The 21875-nt window shown below is 40.8% G+C and overlaps 1 protein-coding gene across 1 annotated transcript; it reads left to right on the top strand.

The window, feature by feature from the left end:
* Positions 1 to 835: 835 nt before the first annotated feature.
* Positions 836 to 21640, top strand: LOC142295435 (fetuin-B-like). Its single transcript, XM_075338536.1, has 7 exons — positions 836 to 1030; positions 3131 to 3253; positions 12595 to 12682; positions 12791 to 12963; positions 16918 to 17031; positions 18263 to 18349; positions 21020 to 21640. Exons 1-7 carry the CDS (start codon positions 836 to 838, stop codon positions 21638 to 21640), a joined length of 1401 nt encoding a protein of 466 aa, XP_075194651.1.
* The last annotated feature ends 235 nt before the right edge of the window (positions 21641 to 21875 follow it).

Here is a 21875-nt window from a genome sequence, read left to right on the forward strand (position 1 = left end):
ACTACACCTGCGGGGCTTCACAGAAACAGGAACGGTGCTTTACTGTATCAGGCAGCAAAACACCAAAAATGACCAAAAGCAAATAGCCAGAATAAAATATAACTTTTATTAAATAAATAATTAAATAAATAAAAGGACCACGTACAAGAATAGTGTATGAAAGGCACAAAGCACAGCAAAGGAGGAGATAAGATTGCAACCATACACAAGCTAAAAATAGCCTTGTCGCCAAACACCAGAGGGTAAAGTGAGTAGATTGTATTTTGAACCATACAACCCTGATGCTATAGAGACATACAAAGAAATAAAGTGCGGCACTGGAATCGTACTATATTATAGACAAAGTGTCAATCAAAAAAGCAATAAAGTATTAAACATACCAAGTGGCATCTCCTCCTGCCAGTGCTGGTGCCAAGTACCCACACTGTGTCAAGGTGTCACAGTGTCTTTCTATTTTTTTTTTAATATCCAGGGCTTACAGTGTCTTTTTGATATATATTAAGGGGCAAGGTGTATATTTCACAACTGTCACAAACTTTACCTGATTTTTTAGTTTAGCACTCAGTTTTTGGCTTTGTTGACAAGTTGCATAACGATAAGGTTCCAGTTGTGCAAGTCAACTTACCAAAGATAATAAAATAAACATTTCGGACAACGACCCTCTGCATTGTGTCAGTATTTGTCAAGCCAAGAACCTCCTAATCATTTACGTTTTATTTGTTCTTCTCTAACAATAGGGTCAAGGAGAAAAGCAAGGGTCCATAATTAAGGGCTGTATATAATACAAGACTTTTAGAGTTAAATTGTTGATCTGGCCAAGCAGTGGTTGATCAATATGGAGAGGATTTTTGTAGTAGCCTTATTGGTGTCACTGTGTTCTGCCACAAGTCCACCACATCCCAATATAATCTCCTTAGACTGCAATGCAACCGAAATACAAGCAGATTTGGCAGTGGACCTTATTAATGAAGACCGGAAAGAGGGCTTTTTGTTCAGACCAGTCCGAGTTGAATCCGTTTTCATGCAGGAGGTAGGTGACCATGTTACAGTGATTTCATAATAGCATCAAAATTAATCGCATTTAATTTTCATATACTACTATGTTTGTATTTCTCCTAATTTTCTCCTACAAATATTACCTTTCCTATGTGTATATATTGGGTACCAGTATATAGTCGCTTACTTGTTTACTCATATTTTTACTGTCAGACATATGGCAATATTGAATTATATGCAGTAACAGATTCTAGGGTGGCTTACACTAATTGTACCCAAGTATAGTGTATTTTCAAAGCACCCTAAGGCTATGTTCACATTGTGTTTTCCACAGTGTATTCGGTTGACTCAGTCTGAATCCCCCTGAAAATAAGATTCAGAAGAACAGCCAACTTAGCTGTAGATAGTAATGACACAAATGAAGTTCAAATCAACTTAATTTGTGTTTGTTTGTGAAAATGTTTAGTTGTTTAGATGGCACACAAATGAATCTGGCTGGGTCTGGCATGAAAATGCCAACCCTTAGGGTTGCCTAACATTTTGCAACTTCTCTAAGTGTTTTATTCTAGATTTCTGGCTAAAGCACTTTGATGAATTGGGGCCTTTGTGTCTCATATGACTAGTCTGAGGAAAATCACAAGAGGCTTCTTCCCACGTGATCCTCTAGACCAGTGTTTCGCAACTCCAGTCCTCAAGACCTACCAACAGATAAGGTTTTCAGGATTTCAGGATTTCCTCAGTATTGCCCAGGTGATGGGTTTCCAGGATTTCCGCAACATTACACAGGGAATAATTCCATCACCTGTGCAATACTAAGGAAATCCTGAAAACCTGATCTGTTGGTGGGTCTTGAGGACTGGAGTTGCGAAACACTGCCCTAGACAGCTCTCTCTCTATACACATAGTGGGAGAGAGCTGTAAGTTAACTTGAGAGAGACAGGGAGAAATATCTGGGAACCTACCACACACTGGTTATCAAGACACATAGTCCCCAACTGGCTTTTTAAAGTATGTTTTTCCTTAAATGCCACAGGGTATCACAGTAAAACACAGACTGCAAACATTCAGGCAACATCTACAGAGTTCTCTTTAGTAAAGCATGTTTCCCGGAATTCTCGCTCAGTTTGAGATGGAATTCGGGCACATTTTTCTTTTCCTACAAAAATTACTGTGTCCTGTGTGAACAATATCACAGCACCATATCAAAACGTACCTCTCCTACATCCCTATTACAAGTTAAGAAATAGAAAATGTAAGCAATGTGAATATAGAACTTTATAAATAAGAAAATGTTGATACATTTAAACAAAAGAAGAATTCTAAGAATTTTTCAATAAAGACTTAAGGCCTCAATAAATCATTTGTCTTTTCATATATATATATTGTGCTAGACTAGGGGGCTAGAGGTCCACCAGTAATACTGACACTTTTCAGCAAGGTGCTTTTCATTGCACCCATTCACAATTTTACCTCTGCTTTTATGTAATGAATTGGCTAGTTAATCTAATATAGTGAATCAAATGTACTGTGCCAATTATTGCTTATATAAGGCGGGGATTATGGGCACATCCCTGCAAAGGGGCCCACCAGCAAATTCACCTGTTCCCCTATGGGCCAGTGCGAGCCTATCTGTATTCTATCCTTGTTTTTCATATATAGGTCACATAGACATGATGATGCTGTTCATATGTGTGTGATTTTTTACTTTTGGGAACCGTGTGTTCAAAAAATGTCTGCATTTAGGACTGTTTGTGATTAAAGTCCTAGAACTGAGTTAACCCATACAGATCTACGGATCTATGGAAATCATGGGCAGCACATTGTGTTTTTAAACATTGTATGGTGAAAATATGACTCGTATGACTGGTTTTTTTTGAGTCCGACAACTGCCTGTGAAAAAATCTCTCACACATGGACAACACTAGGAGTAATATTATTCTTAGTGCTTTTTACATGACAGACCAAATTGTCATCCATATTTTTGATGAGACTCAACTATTCAAGTAAATAAGTGCATAAAAGCATGAAGATCACATACATACAATATATGTATTTTGGATAGAAATCTTTACTGACAATATTACTTGTTCATTTTTCTATTTTCTATATTCTACTTTCTATTTTCTAATTTCAGTCGGTGAAACTACCAGGAAGCAATATCTACTATGTTGATTTGGATGTGATTGAAACAGATTGCCATGTATTGAGTGGGAAGTCATGGAAAGAATGCAACAATGACATACCGTTCCATGAAACTGTAAGTATTCTTATCAATGCCACCAGGAAGGCAGCCACAATAACGATGAAGTGATAAGCACTACCGGGGTGAAATACAGAAGCATCAAACCCATAAGAAATAATGTGATGTTTAAGCCCTTAAAGAGATACTATATTAAAAAAGTACGGTACCTATTGTTCAAATCAGGTTTTTATGTGCAATGGTTTTTTGTTTGTTTCTTTCATTTTTAATTTATGTTCCAAAATCTGTATTAGAAGTAAAAATCTTGCCATTTTCATACTGGACTCTGGGGGGTTTTTTTAGACTCTTTCATCTTGCTTCCTATTGCTTCAGGAACCAACAGATGTTCAAAGCCACAACGGTCAAATCCCATCCTCTAATGAGACGGTGTATAGAAATGGCTACCATTGTTATCCTGCCTCCATTAGTACTTATTTACATATAAAAACATTTACAAGGATCTGAAAATGATACTCGCTCAGATGAAAAAAGCAATATAAAGTACTAATTAAAATAATATTTTATTAGAATATATTAAAATTTACGGATAAGTATTAGTTCAACAGCAAAGGTTTCTACAATAAAACTGGGGACGTGGACTATAACCTGTAATATACACTTCAAATGGCAAATATTAAAAGAGCAGCAGAAGGAGAGCACTAAGTAAATAAGTAATAAGCTATATATGGCTATATATAATGATAGAATAAAAATCTAATTCATGAGTAAAGTGCAATCAAGTACAAATATAAACATTACATGCCAATAAGGGTATGAGTCAAATTCCTTTTCATGTGTCAATTGATCGATTAATAGTGGCAATGAAATGTAGAAAATATAAGTATAGACCTAAGTAGGCATAGGAACATTCTTAAAAGATATGTTAAAGGGAACCTGTCACCAGCTTTTTCCCCTATAAGCTGCAGCCACCACCTTATATACATCATTCTAGAATACTGTGTATAAGTTCCCAGGCCATTCAGTAGAATGTAAAAAAGACCCTTTATTATAGTAGAATGTAAAAAGACCCTTTACTATAGTAGAATGTAAAAAAGACCCTTTATTATAGTAGAATGTAAAAAACACCCTTTATTATACTCCCCCGCAAGGCGGGCCAGTCCAATGGGAGTCGCTGTTCTCGGTTTGGCGCCTCCTCTCTGCTTGCAATCGCTGCCCTCCTTCCATGCTCTGTGTGGATGTCACATCTTACGTCTTCCACACAGAGGCCACCATTTTGCTTCTACTCACGCACACTTCTCTCTGCCCTGCTTAGGGCAGCACAAAGTACTGTAATTCGCAGGTGCTGGGGAAAGTTCAAAGACCACCCGCACATGTAATCTACAATACTTTGCTCTGCCTTTGGCAGGGCAGAGAGAAGTGCGCATGCACAGGAGCGCAATGGAGGACATTGTGTGGATGACGTAGGACACATCATCCACATGGAGCAAGAAGGACAGCGATGGAAGGAAGATAGGGGGTGCAGGCCGAGACCAGCAAAGCCCATTAGACCAGCCAGCCCTTCAAGTGAGTATAATAAAAGCTCTTTTTTTATGTTATATAGATTGGCTTGGGTACTTATATACAGTGTTCTAGAATGCAGTATATAAGGGGTACTTTGCACACTACGACATCGCAGCTGCGATGTCGGTGGGGTCAAATCGAAAGTGACGCACATCCGGCATCGCTGTCGATATCGGAGTGTGTAAATCATTTTTGATACGATTAACGAGCGCAAAAGCATCGAAATCGTATCATCGGTGTAGCGTCAGTCATTTCCATAATTACGGAAGGACCGATGTTATGATGTTGTTCCTCGTTCCTGCGGCAGCACACATCGCTGTGTATGAAGATGCAGGAGCGAGGAACATCTCCTACCTGCGTCCTGCGGCTCACGAAGGCTATGCGGAAGGAAGGAGGTGGGCGGGATGTTTACGTCCCGCTCATCTCCGCCCCTCCGCTTCTATTGGCTGCCTGCCGTGTGACGTTGCTGTGACACCGCACGACCCGCCCCCTTAGTAAGGAGGCGGTTCGCCGGCCAGAGCGACGTCGCAGGGCACGTAAGTCCGTGTGAAGCTGCCGTAGCGATAATGTTCGCTACGGCAGCTATATCACAATATCGTATGTGCGACGGGGGCGGGGACTATCGCGCTCGGCATCGCAAGCATCGGCTTGCGATGTCATAGTGTGCAAAGTACCCCTAAGACCTAATGGTGGTGATCGCAGCTTATAGGGGACAAATCTGGAGACAGGTTCCCTTTAACAGTGTTTTTAGCCATCCTGACAATGGTAACTGCAATACAGGAATGAATAGGCTATTATAATGTGAGTGCACTAGTATAAACAGGATAGGTCATATAAATAAGGGTAACATTATCTTTAAATGAGGTACTCAAAATTCATAAGATGACACCACATCCTTCCACCCCGACACACAGCTCATTGAAATGTAATGTTTTCCTTATTTATATGACCTATCCTGTTTACACTAGTGCACTCACATTATAATAGCCTATTCAGTCCTGTATAGCAGTTAACATTGTCAGAATGGCTATACACACTGTTGACATATCCTTTAAAAATTCTCTTATGCCTACTTAGGTCTATACTTATATATACTACATTGCATTGTCACTATTGATCAATCGATTGACACACTTGAATGAATTTGACTCATACCCTTATTGGCATGTAATATTTATATGTGAATTTGATTACACTTTATTCATGCATTATATATTTATTCTATCACTATGTATAATCATCTATAACATTACTTATTTATTCATTTATTGTTACCCTTCTGCTGCCCTTTTAATATTTGTTATTTAAACTATATATTATGGGTTATAGTCCACATCCCCATTTTTGTTATAGATATCTTTGCTGTTGATCTAATACTGTAAGTCTATTAGGTTTGAAGCCAAGTACCATGGAGGATTGTATTTTCCCTTAAAATATTTTTTATACTTTTCTGAATTTAATATATAAAACATTGGCAACATTTTTTTTAAAAAATACAAGTGACACAAAAATCTGATTTACACAGTAGGTCATTTTCTGATTTTAGCTTCCCTATAACTAGTTCATGACTGGGCCATTTTTCCCACATTTCAGACTAGTCATATTGTATTTTATCGTACATGCGCCAAACATGTTCTAATTCAGGTATTCCAATAGTTGTTGCCACTTTTTTCAATGAAATGGTTCTCGAAACAGCAATTTACATTTCCGGTGACTTTTTTCAGTTTTGTTTTATTAGTTTTTTTTTTTTGCTTTGATTTTGCTTTTTTATTTAGGTTTTTATTTATTTTAGGCCTCTTTCACACGTCAGTGATTCTCATACGCATGTGGCTGTTTTTATATGTACCACAATCACGGACATACGCAGACCCATTATAATCAATGGGTCTGCACACACATCAATTATTTTTCACTGACCGTATTTCCGTGCGGCGTACATGCGTGTCCGTGTGCTCTGCATGGAGACAAGTCCGTTTTTTTCTGGCATCACTGATGTCCCATGGACCACACTATGGTGTGATCCGTGAAACATGTACCAGATAAAAACATAGCTTTAAATAAAAAAGCTTTTATACTCACCTTCTTCAGCAACGCTGTGTTCGGCCCACTGCTGGCTGCTGCTTCCTAGCCGGCTAATTACTCTCATGAATATGCACTGCACAGCCGACCCGGAAGTAGCAGCAGCAGTGACACAGCAACAGCCGGACACAGCAAAGCTGGAGATTCAGCACCATGGACAGCAGGAGCGTACACAGGTGAGTTTGGAGTACCTGAGCTGCATGTGCTATCACGGATCACAGATAGCACATGGAGAACACACGTGTCCTGTGAATGACGGCGCCCGGAGGTACATATGCGTTTTTAACATGTCAGTGAAAAACGTCTGTGTTTTTCACTGACGTGTGAAACAGGCCTTATACACTGTTCCTTCCATAATGTCTTAAAAAACATATAAAGACATTATTTTTATTGCTGGTTTCCCATGTAACTGGGACACGTATATTAGTCATAGCTATAGGGGAATTTCAGCTTCTTGCCTGCAAAGCAAAGCTGATGACTGGGTCTTCTAGGACCCAGCAGCTCCTACTCCTTCCCTACACCCAGTGATCACTTGTGCAATTGGTCTGGAGGATGAAGGAGCTTAAGTACTGACTAGTCTGAATACACTTTCACTTGGTCATCACTGTGTATACACAGGTCTAAAAGGTAAACATAGTTTAGAAGGTAAACTATGTTTATCTTCTCTTTCCAAGGCTTGCTGTGGCTGACAGCCAGCTTACCACCTCCACAGTTTGCACAAGATTGTGAAGCTGCTTACACAGCATTGGCTTTTAGAATGTCAGTGCAGAATAAAAGCATGGACTGCCTAGATGTCGGTACCGTCACACTAAACAACTTACCAGCGATCCCAACAACGATACAACCTGATAGGGATCGCTGGTAAGTTGCTAGGAGGTTGCTGGTGAGAGGTCACACAGTCAGACGCTCCAGCGATCCCACCAGCAACCTGACCTGGCAGGGATCGCTGGAGCATCGCTACACGGGTTGCTGGTGAGCTGTCACCAGCAACCAGTGACCAGCCCCCAGCCAGCAGCGACGCACTGAAGCGATGCTGCGCTTGGTAACTAAGGTAAATATCGGGTAACCAACCCGATATTTACCTTGGTTACCAGCGCATGCTGCTGCACGTGCAGAGAGCAGGGAGCAGCGCACACTGCTTAGCGCTGGCTCCCTGCTCTCCTAGCTACAGTACACATCGGGTTAATTACCCGATGTGTGCTGCAGCTACATGTGCACAGAGCAGGAGCCGCGCACACTGCTTAGCGCTGGCTCCCTGCTCTCCTAGCTACAGTACACATCGGGTTAATTACCCGATGTGTGCTGTAGCTACACGTGCAGAGAGCAGGAAGCAGCGCACACTGCTTAGCGCTGGCTCCCTGCTCTCCTAGTTACAGCACACATGGGGTTAATTACCCGATGTGTACTCTGCTACACGTGCAAGGAGCAGGAGCCGGCACTGACAGTGAGAGCGGCGGAGGCTGGTAACGAAGGTAAATATCGGGTAACCAAGGACAGGGCTTCTTGGTTACCCGATGTTTACCGCGGTTACCAGTGTCCGCAGAAGCCGGCTCCTGCTGCCTGCACATTTAAGTCCCCTTTACACACTGAGACTTTCTAGCGATCATGCTGCACAGCGGGAAACAAAGGACCAAAGAATGGTCCTGAGAGATGTGTAGCGATCAGCAACTTCACAGTAGGGGCCAGGTCGCTGATGTGTTTCCCACACTGCAATGTCGCTGTGGAGGTCGCTATTATGTCACAAAACCGGTGACGTTACAGCGATGCCGTTTGCAATGTTGCAGTGTGTAAAGCCACCTTTAAAGAGTAACCATCATTTACATTTCTGCTAGAGGAAGACACAAACATTCTGCAGTTGCAACATCACCCTAAGGCCTTGTGCGCACTAGACGTTTTTGCTGCGTTTTTAGCGGCGTTTTTTACAGCGTTTTTGCACTGAAAACGAAGAGACATTGCTTCCCCAGCAATGTCTGAGTTTTCATTTTTGCTGTCCGCACACAGCGTTTTTTTGTAGCTGCGTTTTTGTGGTGACCACAAAAACGCAGCATGTCAATTATTTCTGCGTTTTTCACTGCGTTTTTCACCCATTGAGTTCACTGAGATGTTCAAAAACGCAATGAAAAACGCATATAGCTGCGTTTCTATGACTAAAAACGCAGCTATAAACGCAAGGGGTGGGTACTAAAGTGACGTGTACAGGAAGAGGATTCCTTCTGTTGGTAACCACAGAAGCGTGAATCCTCACTGTACCGCCACCGCTGCTTCCACAACACACCCGGTGCCATGTAAGCTCCCGTGCGGCGTCATGTCTGGGCGGGAGGTGGAGGCAGCAGCGAAAACAAAAGTGAACAGTAGAAAAAATGTCATACTCACCTGTCTGCAGGGTCCCGGTGCCATGTCCGCTCCCAGCTCCTCTCCCGGTACCGCCACTCCGGCTGTGTGCAGTCTCCCCGGGTATGTCCGATGCCTGCAGGACCTGGCGCTGATCACCTAATGCGGTCACTTGACGCATCAGCTGATCGTAATTCTCGCGGTGTTGCCGGCTTTGTAGCACCCGGCCGGCTTATCAGCTGATCCTGCCGTCAGGAGACTTCATCAGCTGATTACCGGCAGCTCCTGCAGCGATGGGACAGGATCAGACTCTCATCCGATTGCTCCAGGAGCTGCCGGTAATCAGCATGGACGTGACTCAGTATTTTTTTTTTTTTCTACTGATGCATCAGCTGATTGTATAATCGGCTTTTATACAATCAGCTGCTGTGTCATGTGATTCACGTCCTTGAACCTGACACATCATCTGATCGCTTTGCCTTCCAGCAAACCGATCAGATGATATTGGATCCAGATTGGACGGCGCGGGACCCTTGACCCAGGATTACTGCGGAGGGGGGTTCTTTATTTCAACAAAGATGGAGTCACTAATTGTCTTGTGTTTTATTTATAATAAAATATTTTTCTGTGAGTTGTGTTTTTTTTTATCTTTACTAGAAATTCATGGTGGCCATGTCTAATATTGGCGTGACACCATGAATTTCGGGCTTAGGGCCAGCTGACAATATACAGCTAGCCCTAACCCCATTATTACCCAGCGAGCCACCCGTCACCAGGGCAGCTGGAAGAGTTGGATACAGCACCAGAAGATGGCGCTTCTATGAAAGCGCCATTTTCTGGGGTGGCTGCGGACTGCAATTCACAGCAGGGGTGCCCAGAAAGCTTGGGCACTCTGCACTGCGGATTCCAATCCCCAGCTGCCTAGTTGTACTTGGCTGGACTCAAAAATTGGGCGAAGCCTATGTCATTTTTTTTTAATTATTTCTTGAAATTCATGAAATAAAAAAAAAGGGGGGTGCTTCCCTATATTTTTGATTACCAGACGGGTACAAATAGGCAGCTGGGGTTGGGGGCAGCCCGTACCTGCCTGCTGTACCTGGCTAGCATACAAAAATATAGCGAAGCCCATGTCATTTTCTTTTTGGGCAAAAAACTCCTGCATACAGTCCTGGATGGAGGATACTGAGCCTTGTAGTTCTGCAGCTGCTGTCTGCTCTCCTGCATACACTAGTTCTGCAGCTGTCTGCTCTCCTGCATACAATGAAGAACATATTGAAGAAGGAAATGACATCAGACCTTTTTTTTTTTCATCAACAATCTTTAATGGCATTGTTCACTGATTAAAAACGCAGTGAGCAAAAACGCAGCATAAAACGCACCAAAACGCGGTAAAAACGCATGCGTTTTTGCTACGTTTTTTTGCTGCGGGTGCGTTTTTTGAGACAAAAATGCACATAAAAACGCAGCGTGAAAAAAATGCCTAGTGCGCACATACCCTAAAAGACTCTTACACATATGCATGAAGCAGACAAAAAGACGCTGAATCCAACGATGCATCACTTAGATTACGGAGTGCAGTGGTTGTGACACAATCAGAGTTTGTAAATTAAGCCTTGCAGCAAAGATGAAAAAGATGCCCACGCCAAGCTATGTATGTACATTTCTTTAGACAGTGACGTGCTAATCACAAGAGAAGGTAGAGTCAGACAACATGCTGACTGATTCCCTTTAAAATGGAACTGTCATTTCAGGAGAACTTGCAGCAGAATGTCTGTGTCTGCCTCCACCTCCACATCCCTAGTCTTAAAACTGGCTTATTTTTATATTTGCTAATAGTTTATGAAATAAAAATTAAATTGAAATTAGTATTTAAGGATAGATACAAATTTTATTTTTGTTTAAGTTTTTTTAATTTTCCCCAGTCTTCTAAGTGATAAGTTTTCTTTTGACATAACTATATGAGGGAATGTTTTTTGTAGGATGAGTTGTAGTGTAGCATCATGATTCTCCATATTAGTACGATTATGGCGATACAAAATATAAAAAATTAATGTTTTAGGCATAAAAAAATTCTAAACTATGCAAAAATAAAATTGTGGCTTGTTTTTGTACCATTTTCAGGCACGTAATGTTTTGATAATTTTTATTGCATTTTCTGTGGTAAAGGCAGATGCAAAAAACATACATTTTGTGCTTCTTCATGACATTTACTGTATGTGTTAAACAATTTTATACTTTCAAAGATTTCATTTTTATGGACACAGCAATGCCAAATATACTTATTTTTATTTTGAAAATGTCTATTTTTTATTTTTGAACATTGGGTAAATTGAACTTGCAACCATTTAATCGCTTGCGCTATATACAACAAAATCACTGTTTTGCAATATGTAGTCCGAATCATGCCTGGGCTTTAGAGAAACAAAGAAGCGGAGTATTCAAAGGCTGAATGTACAAAACATCAATTCTTTATTGAATACAAATATTAAAAGAATAATTTTTAACAAGTATATAGTGGTGCTAATAGTGAAAAATAGGTGAAAGCCCACATGTTGATGGGGAGCAAGAGGCGAAAAACCACAGTAGGAAAAAAAGGGTAGTCTGAGAGGGAACCAAATGAAGGAACAATCATAAGTGGCTGACAGGTAGGGAGCCTCTATTCACAGCATAATATATGTAGAATCACACAGGCCTAATCCATGTCCCATAGTCAAAGCAAAGAAGAGGCACCAAACGAGTCAGTCACATAATATAAATAAAAGTCCCAAGACTTACACATAATAAAGGTGGTCACCAGAGCATCCCACACCAGCAAGAAATACCCTCCTACGCGCGTTTCGCGACACAAGTTGTTGTAGCTTCTTCAGGGAAGACACCTTCCCTGAAGAAGCTACAACAACTTGTGTTGCGAAACGCCTCTTGCTCCCCATCAACATGTGGTTTTTCACCTATTTTTCACTATTAGCACCACTATATACTTGTTAAAAATGATTCTTTTAATATTGTATTCAATAAAGAATTGATGTTTTGTACATTCAGCCTTTGAATACTCCGCTTCTTTGTTTCTCTTAAGCCTTTATGGAGTGGCATATACATTGATACGAGATATGCTTTAGTTCAATATCTTTGTGTCTCATGCCTGGGCTTTATAGAAGTACCAGATTCAAAATGAGGTCACCTTGTAAGATTATGGTGCCATTGTCTATCCATGATAAATAGTAAAAGCAAATAAGTATAAATACAAAATAAGAATAAAGAGAGGGCAAAGCTAGTAAGATTTTGAGATACAGGCCCTTGGTCACTAATATGCATATCTGACATATAGGGGGTATTCGAAATGTAGCAAAATGTACAACACATTCTACAAGTTCCTAACCTGTATAGAAATATGCATAATAACCAAAAACTTTCTTTGTTTTGTGCTTCAGATATTTGGTCACTGTAAAGCCATCATTTTCATAGCCAGGCCATGGCGAATTCTGAAACTTATGAATTACAACTGCACCATTAGTCCAGGTAAGAGCAATGCAATAGCACGTATGTCTAGTTTTGGTTACATGTATGAGGATGATTGCTGTAATTGCCAATAAAAATACTGATTTAATGACCCTTTTTTATTATTAGTTCCTCTTAGATCAGTTGTTCACGTGTGTCCAGACTGCCCCTCCCTAGTCAGGGATATCAGCCCTAAAATTGAAGAGAAGGTTAATCTCGTAGCCGAACAGTTTAATAAAGACAGCAACAACAACGAGACGCATTATTTCAAGGTGGATCATATCGAAAGGGTGACAACTCAGGTAAGATAGAAATACTTATATCTGCTTATGAATTGAACCCACAAATGGCGGATGTTATCATCTCAGACCTTTAGGATATGTTCACATGTGGCTTCATCTATTTTTGCAGCTTTACACATTTTTTATGCTACTCGACAAAAAGCATGCAGAAACAAATTAGCAGCGAAAAGTCAACATGTAAACATTCCTTAGGCCTCCTTCACACGTCTGTGTCTCCGGTATGTGTTTGGTCCGTTTCCTCACATGCCGAAGACACGGGCAAACGTAAACCCAGTAAAATCAATGGGTCTGCGCACACGTGCGTGTTTTGCCATGGACTGTGTGTACGTGTGGAGCATACATGTGCCTGAGTGCTCCACACATAGACATGTCCATTTTCTCCAGCATCACGAGTGTCACACGGACCGCACACAGACTACACGAATGGGATCCATGTGACACGCACCGGAGAAAACAAAACATGTCTGTGAAATAAAAAGAATTTCTATACTCACCTTCTCCAGCACTGCTGTCTCCGCCGCTGCTGTCACTTGCTTCTGACCCCCGCTCATTCTGCTCATCACATATTCACTCCACTGCGGGCCAGAAGCAGCAGCAGCGGAGAGTTAGCAGGACCAGAGACCGAAGATCGGCACCACAGACAGCAACGCCAGGGACAGGTGAGCAGAAAGTTCCCGTTCTCCGTGTGTTGCTGCGATGCCGATGTAAATCCCATGCAATCTACTAAAACTGTAAGGGGCCCTTTGCACACTACGACATCGCAGGTGCGATGTCGGTGGGGTCAAATCGAAAGTGACGTTGCTCTCGACATCGTAGTGTGTAAATTGTTTTAACTACGATTACCGAGCGCAAAAGCATCGGTATCGTATGATCGGTGTAGTGTCAGTCATTTTCATTATTTTGGCTGCTGCGACGGTAAGATGTTGTTCCTCGTTCCTGCGGCATCACACATCGCTGTGTATGAAGTCGCAGGAGCGAGGAACATCTCCTACCTGCGTCCCGTCTGCAATGCAGAAGGAAGGAGGTGGACGGGATGTTTATGTCCCGCTCATCTCCGCCCCTCCGCTTCTATTGGCCGCCTGCCGTGTGACGTCGCTGTGACGCCACACGACCCGCCCCCTTAGGAAGGAGGCGGTTTGCCGGCCAGAGCGATGTCGCAGGGCAGGTAAGTGCATGTGAAGCTGCCGTAGCGATAATGTTCGTTACGGCAGCAATCACAAGATATCACTGCTGCAACGTGGGCAGGGACTATCGCGTTCGACATTGCAACATCAGCTTGCGATGTCGCAACGTGCAAAGCCCGCCTAAGTGTACACTGCAGCATCAGCAGAGTATGACTTTTTAACATACATATTCATGTGCAGAATCTACTTTGGCCAACATCTCTGTATTGAATGGTAATTAATCAATTTCTTCTCAGTTAATATTTAAAAAATACGACTTATACTATTGCACAATCTAATGTCCTATATTGTACTCCATTTTATGTTAGGCTGAACTTATTTAAATGGTTCAAAGACACGTTTTTCTCATAGCACTAAGAGCTGTCTTTATAGAAACAGCGGGTGAAATAAATATTGAACACGTCACCAATTTTCTAAGTAAATATATTTCTAAAGGTGCTATTGACGTTAATTTCTCACCATATGTTGGTAATAATCCATCTAATCCATAGAGGCAAAGAAACCATAGATGTCCATAAATTAAGTCATGTGTAATAATGAGAACTGATACAGGGTAAAATGATAGACTTCATGAAGAAAGAGAGGTGCTAAAAGCCATACAAAGTCATGACACCAGTTGAAAGCAATCCTGCCGCTTAATGAAAAATAATATCTGCTGGTTCAACTGATGGCCTTTAAAAAGTCTCATTACCAAGGTGCTACACAAGAAACATCTCATGATGGGTAAAACCAGTGAGTTGTCTCAAGACCTTCGCAACCTTGCAAATCATACTGATGGCATTGGATACAGAAAAAAATTCTAAACTACCAAAGGTTCCAGTGAGCACTGTTGAGGCCATAATCCAGAGGTGGAAAGATAATCATTTCATCATAAACTAATTATGACCAAGGGATCTTTAAATGATTTCAGCAAAAAGAATGAAAATAATTATGAGAAGAGTTATCCAAGAGTCAAGAAGAATTTGTGAAGAGCTACAGAAAGACCTTGGGAATCAGCAGGTGTAACGGTTTCAAAGAAAACAATAAGTAATGCACTCAACCGCCATGGCATACGGAAGACTCCATTGCTGAACAAAAAGCAAGTTCAAGCGCATTTAAAGTTTGATCAACAACATTTAGACAAGCCTGTAAAATACTGGGAGAATATAGTCTGCTCAGATGAGACCGAAATTGAACTCTTTAAATGCCATAACACTCACCATGTTTGTAGGTTAAAAGGTACTCCATATCCCACCAAAAATACCTTACCAACAGTGAAGTTTGGAGTTGAAAACATCATGGTGTGGGGCTGTTTTTTCAGCATATGGCACTGGAAAAATTCATATATTATTACTCATGAAAGAAGGATGAATGGGCAAACGTACAGAGTCATTCTTGATACAATTCTGTTGCCATCTACCAGGATACTGAAGATGAAACAAGTCTTGACATTTCAGCAAGACAATAATTCCAAACACACAGCCAAGAAATCTGTCAATTGGTTTCAGAAAAAGAAACTAAAGCCGCTAGAATAGCCCAGCCAATCATCTGACTTGACTCCAATAGAAAATGTATGGCAGGAACTAAAGTTCAGAGTTCATAGAAGGAGCCCACAGAACCTAAAGAGTATTTGTCTGGAAGAATGGGCCAAAATTACACCTGAGCAATGCTTACAATAAGTTTCTCCATACAGGAGGCATCTTGAAGCTGTCATTACCAACAAAGGCGTTTGTGCTCATTTTTAAATGAATTTCAGTAAACATGTTCAATACTTTTTCCCTCTGTCATTTCTCATTATTACACCTAACTTAATTTAGGGACATCTATAATTTGATTTCACCTGTCTGGATTGGATGGGTTCATGTCAATAATACCTTTAGAAATATATATACTTAGAAAATTGGTGACGAGTTGAATACTTATTTCACTTGCTGTATATTATGAATTCACTTTTCACAAAATTTGGATATATTTAGATTTACGATAGAAACAATTTGAATGATAAAATAGATGGAAAGCACATGGCTTCATAGCACTATTTTATTATCTATTTTCATCTCCAACTTGGTAAAGAAAATATGATAGTAGGACTAGGGTAAATGTTCAAGTAATAGAATCGCTGCGGATTTCTGTGCAATTTGGTTATGGAAAGTCCAAAGTGGATTACAGTACCGGTCCTGTGTATAAGATTTGAACAAATTTCATGTACATTCAAAAGAAATTGTCTGCCCAGAAAATGGCATGCCCCAATCTGCAGACGTGAGATCTGCACTATGTAAATTTGTGTTCTAAATTTTCCCTCCTTTCAAAGTAGCAGAGTAAATTCTATGAAATCAGCTTATTACACATTTGAACTTTGTGGCAAAATCTGCTACTGGATATGTGGTGGATATTTCGTCAGCGTATACACCTGCCCTTCCTATAGAATAATGGCATATTTCAAAGAAAGAGTTGTGTGAAATAGTACTGACCATTATGATCGAATACCTCAAATATTCGGCTTTGCAAATATTTTCCAAATAGGTCGCCACTGTTCGACTATTCGCAAATATTTTATGCGCAATGTAAGTCTATGGGAAACCCGAATAACAACTATACGCATAGCGGCGACCTATTCGTCGGATATTCGTGAAACCGAATATTTGAGGTATTCGATCCTTCCTAATTATGATATATTCTACTATACTATGTACAGTAAACGCAATTATAATACACAGCAAAGAGTAAAGGATGACAAATTATGACTGCAATTTTGCTACTGTTATCATTTTTCCTTCTCACTTCTTTACAGTATGTATTCGGACAATCGTACTTCTTTTCCTTCATCGTAAAAGAAACTGAGTGTTTGAAAACAGACAGTAATGTAGATCTTGCCAACTGCAAGTTCCTTAAAGACTCGGAAGCAGTAAGTTGTAACATTTCATATTCCTCAAACTCTTCATAGAATTATCAGCATTTTTAAAAATGTAATATGAAAGCACAAGTTGAACCATAGTTTTTCAAATTCAAGAAAAATGAACAGTATTAAGGCCACTTTACTCGCTACGATATATCTAACAATATGCCGTCGGGGTCACGTCGTTAGTGACACACATCCGGCATCGTTTGACATATCGTAGCGTGTGACAGCTACGTGCGACTGTGAACGAGCAATAATACTCACCTTATTGTTGCTCGTTGATACGTCGCTCATTTTCTAAAAATTGAACGTCCTTCTGTGCGCCAGTTGGTCATCATTCCCGAGGCAGCACACATCGCACCGTGTGACACCTCGGGAACGATGAACTGCAGCTTACCTGCAGCCGCCGGCAATGCGGAAGGAGGTGGGCGGGATGTTTACGTCCCGCTCATCTCCGCCCCTCCGCTTCTATTGGCCGGCTGCTGTGTGACGTCGCTGTGACGCCGAACGTCCCTCCCCCTTCAGGAAGAGGATGTTCGCTGCCCACAGCGAGGTTGTTTGGAAGGTAAGTATGTGTGACGGGGGTTTTCGACTTTGTGCGACACGGGCAACAAATTGCTCGTGCCGCACAAACGGGGGGGGCGGGTGCGATCGCAAATGCGATTGCACGACATATCAACACTTGTAAAGCAGGCTTTAGACAATAATGTTGCTCATTTCTTGATGCTTCTTTAAAAGACTTTGAACAGCCTTGAAACTCCACATTTTTGCCTGTCTGCCAGAACATCACCTTTTTAGCTGTTCCTCACCCAGTTTTAACCTTATTACACAGCTGTTTTGGTTTACTTCATGGCCGTTTTAAACTAAATCTTAAAATGATTATCATTATCTTCTCCTTGGTATATTTGGTTACTCATACATCTGACTATAAATTTACAAAATTACTTACTTTGTGCAAGTATACCTAGAAGAGTTGATGTTTTGATGTATTCTTTAAGGCAAACTCTAGTCATACCAAATATTGATTTAGTTTATATTAATTTTTCGTTCATTTACTTAGAATTTTGTTAATTGGTAAAAATAAACTATTGACACTTTTACTTTTGAAAGCATTCTAACTTTTCAGTACTTTTTCTACACCTGCCTAAAACTTTTGCACAACACTTTTTTCACTATGCACAAGCCTAGTTTTTAATATATTAAATACCAATCTTAACTTGAATGTTCTCTCCCACAGGAGGTTGGTTTCTGTAAAGGTAGCTCTTTCCACACACCTGACCGCAAAGAAAACGTTCAGGGGTCCTGTGAAATCTATGACCCAAAGGTGAGCTACATACATGCTGCATATATTCAATTACATTTCATTTCATACTAGACGCCTTCTTTATCATAGGAATTGTAAATTATTATTATTATTTTTTTTGTAAATTAATTTTAAAAAATTGCGTAATTCACTTGAAGAAGTCATGATCATAAGCAGCAGCAGGCATTTTAACAGGCATTATGCTCTCTCCTAGAATTAAAAAATGTAACATTTTGTGTCTCAATAATTCTTTCTTAATTCAAAAGCGTATTCTGAGCAGTAGTGATTACTCTGGAGTTAGGCGGTGATCACTCAGGGCTTGTTTTGTTTTGAAGCAAAAGTGGTAGAACCATAATGTTTTTTCGGAGATTCTGCTGTGTTTTTGCCACGATAATGGTAAAAAAAAAATGCAACATGTGAACGCAACCTTATAGAACCTGCATAGTTCAGCTATTCTCTAACATAATTTGGGTTTGCTTCATGAAGACATTTTTGCCAGATTTCTGTAGATATTACAAACTGTTTTCTCCTCTCAAAGTTGTGCAATAATTTTGCATCTTTTCACATATTTTACACTAGTCTCTGTCAGCTTTTCCAAAATTGGCAGAATATGGGCAAGATAGGAAGTGGCAACGCCCGCTCATCTAATTCATTTACATCACTTTTGTCAGAAATGTACTCCAGGTCCCTGACTAAAGGAACATTTCTAGTGGAGATGCTTGCCATTTGTAAGATGAACGTTATTCAATGGCATGTGCATCTTAAAGAGGTGTATTTCCCATTTTCATTACTAGCCACTTTAATATTATGATGAGAAACAAGGTTTCTCTCAAATACCTTGTGTTACCAATAGTGCCTGTGAGAGGCGCTATTGCAGTCCACTCACCCCCTTCGCATGACCCTCTGGGCTCCGTGACCACTGATGTCTGGTGATGTCAGATCAACTTCCAGTTGATCTGACATCACTGCGGCCGGCCCCAGTCTCCGTGAAACACTGAGCTCTGTACAGCGTTTCACTGCTCGTCACAGCTCAGCATTGCTCCTGTTTGTGCGCTCTGCAGTGAAGGAGGAGAGAGCAGGGAGATGATGGGCTGTCATGCTGGGCTGTGATGAGCAGTGAAATGCCACCCACAACCTAGTCAGGAAGACTGCGGCCCTCCTCAGCTGATGTGATATCATTGGCCAGTAATGAAATGGGGTGAATCACCCCTTTAATGAATTAAGTGGTCTTTACTCCAGCGGTCATTTTTATCAAGACTGGTGTATAAAACGTCATTCTAAATGAAACGGGTCTTTTATGCTTTCATTCCTCATCTTTTCAAGAATTCTGATTGCTATCAATTACTGGAATATTCTTGATTACATACAGAGGCTAAAAAAACTTTCTAGTGATCCAAATATTCACAAATTAAAGGGGTGGTTCACCCATTTTTTTATTGTCTAGATCGATATTATATTGAGAAACAATGTTTCTCTCAAATACCTTGTGTTGTCAATAGTGCCTGTGAGAGGCGCTATTGCAGACCGCTGTTCCCCGTCCAGTGACGTACCCGTCCAATGCTGCCTCGTCACATCCGTGCAGCCGGCTACATTCTGAGCCCATCTGCTCCCTGCTCCTCCTCCCTCCTCCCTCACAGCACGTCTCTTGCTTGCAGCGTTCTGCGAGGAGGGAGGGGGGAGCAGGAGACGCGCCATGCTGTGCTAGGAGGGAGGAGGGGGGAGCAAATGGGCTGTGACAGCAGTGAAACACCGCTCACAGCTCAGAGTCTGGAAGACTGTAGCCGGCTGCACGGATGTGATGAGGCAGCATTGGACGGGTACGTCACTGGACGGGGAGCAGCGGTCTGCAATAGCGCCTCTCACAGGCACTATTGACAACACAAGGTATATGAGAGAAACATTGTTTCTCAATATAATTTCGATCTAGACAATAAAAAATATGGGTGAACCACCCCTTTAAGGTGAGAGACTTCAGATACATTTTATGCAGCTGATTGTTGCCTCAACATGTAAATAACATGTCTCCAGTCAATGACTGCAATTGGTAGGTATTAAAATTGTATACAATGCAGATGATAAAAGTATTAAAATTCATTAAAGGGTTATTCCCATCTCCAAGATCCTATCCCAATATGTAGTAGGTATAATAATAATAATATTAGCAAATACTTCTAATTAGAAATGTAGTATAGTTCTCCTGATGTACAATGTCTCTTACCTCATGTGCAGGACATAACAGGGTCTTAGGTATTCATGGTTACAACCACGCATATAGTGACAGCAAGTTAGTTAGTTGCTCATGGTCGTAACCATGAATACTTAAGGTCCTGCTATGCCCTGCACATGAGGTAAGTGACATAAGGAATCAGGAGAACTATATTTAATTTCTAATTGGTGGTATTTGCAAATATTATTCTGACTACATATCGGGATAGGATCTTGGAGAAGGGAATAACCCTTTAACGCTTTAATAATTACTGCTCCTGCTGTTTAGTCTTCCATAATGAGTGCTATGCAGTATAGGTAGTTAGCTGCCATTACTGGACATGAGGATGACCTGATTTCGGAGTACACCCCTCTCCCACACACATGACTGTGCTCGTGCACAGGAGAAAATCAGCTTTCATATGCATAGTGTTTTTCATCTTGAACAGACTTCTTACCGAATAACTTAATGTTTTTCCATTTCAGCCTGATAAACATGATCATGGTCATAAACACAGGCATTGTCATCATGGACATGACAGCTCAAAAACTGATCAAGGACAAGAAAAACCTGATGCCCCAAAGGTAGAAGAAGCAGATGTAAAACAGGAAGGTACTGGAGAGGCAGGACAAGGCAAAGATGTACCTGACAACTGTGGGCATCACAAGCATGGGCACTGCCCACATCATGGATGCAGACGTCATCACCATCAACATCCCCACCATCATCATAGGCATCATCCTCACCATCATCACCATCAGCATGACCAGAAAAATGATAATCACAATCACGATGCATCACACCATCATGATCATCATCACAATCATACCTCATCTCATGATGGCAGCTCATCCGAAGAACATGCTGAAAAAAAATCTTTTAAGAAAAGATCAAAGGGGTCCATTCAGTTTCACTTCCTTTCTGACGATGAAAACAGTGTGCCAGTTCCAACTATTGTCCGCTTGCCTCCCCCACCACAACACCCTGGAAAACATGGAAAGCATGACGATATTGAATTTCCAAGTGAACATTCCAAACTGAGTACATGCCCTGGGGAACCCCTGGTTGTTCTACCAGAAATTGTTAAAAATTTTCTTTTTGCATAACTTAGAGCAACAATACACCTGCAATAAACCAGTGCTGGGAAAATGTTACGATGAGTTAAAATAAACACTGGTGAAATAAATCGCTTCATTCTTGTGTATACCAGCTCAATTCGAATAACAGTATCTACCGTATGTGTATTTCTTAGGCCAAGAATATAAATGTCAATATTTTATTTTTAGGCCCCATGTAATAGAATCCATAGCATTTTTATACTACAAAAGTGTCAGTTTCATG

This window comes from Anomaloglossus baeobatrachus, chromosome 3, assembly GCF_048569485.1.
Source record: "Anomaloglossus baeobatrachus isolate aAnoBae1 chromosome 3, aAnoBae1.hap1, whole genome shotgun sequence".
In the NCBI taxonomy this organism is placed as follows: Eukaryota; Metazoa; Chordata; class Amphibia; order Anura; family Aromobatidae; genus Anomaloglossus; species Anomaloglossus baeobatrachus.

Coding starts and splice junctions, on each gene's coding strand:
- LOC142295435 (XM_075338536.1), top strand. CDS start 836: ATGGAGAGGATTTTTGTAGTAGCCTTATTGGTGTCACTGTGTTCTGCC. Junction 3,254..12,594: donor ACATACCGTTCCATGAAACT/GTAAGTATTCTT, acceptor TTTGTGCTTCAG/ATATTTGGTCACTGTAAAGC. Junction 17,032..18,262: donor TCCTTAAAGACTCGGAAGCA/GTAAGTTGTAAC, acceptor TCTCTCCCACAG/GAGGTTGGTTTCTGTAAAGG.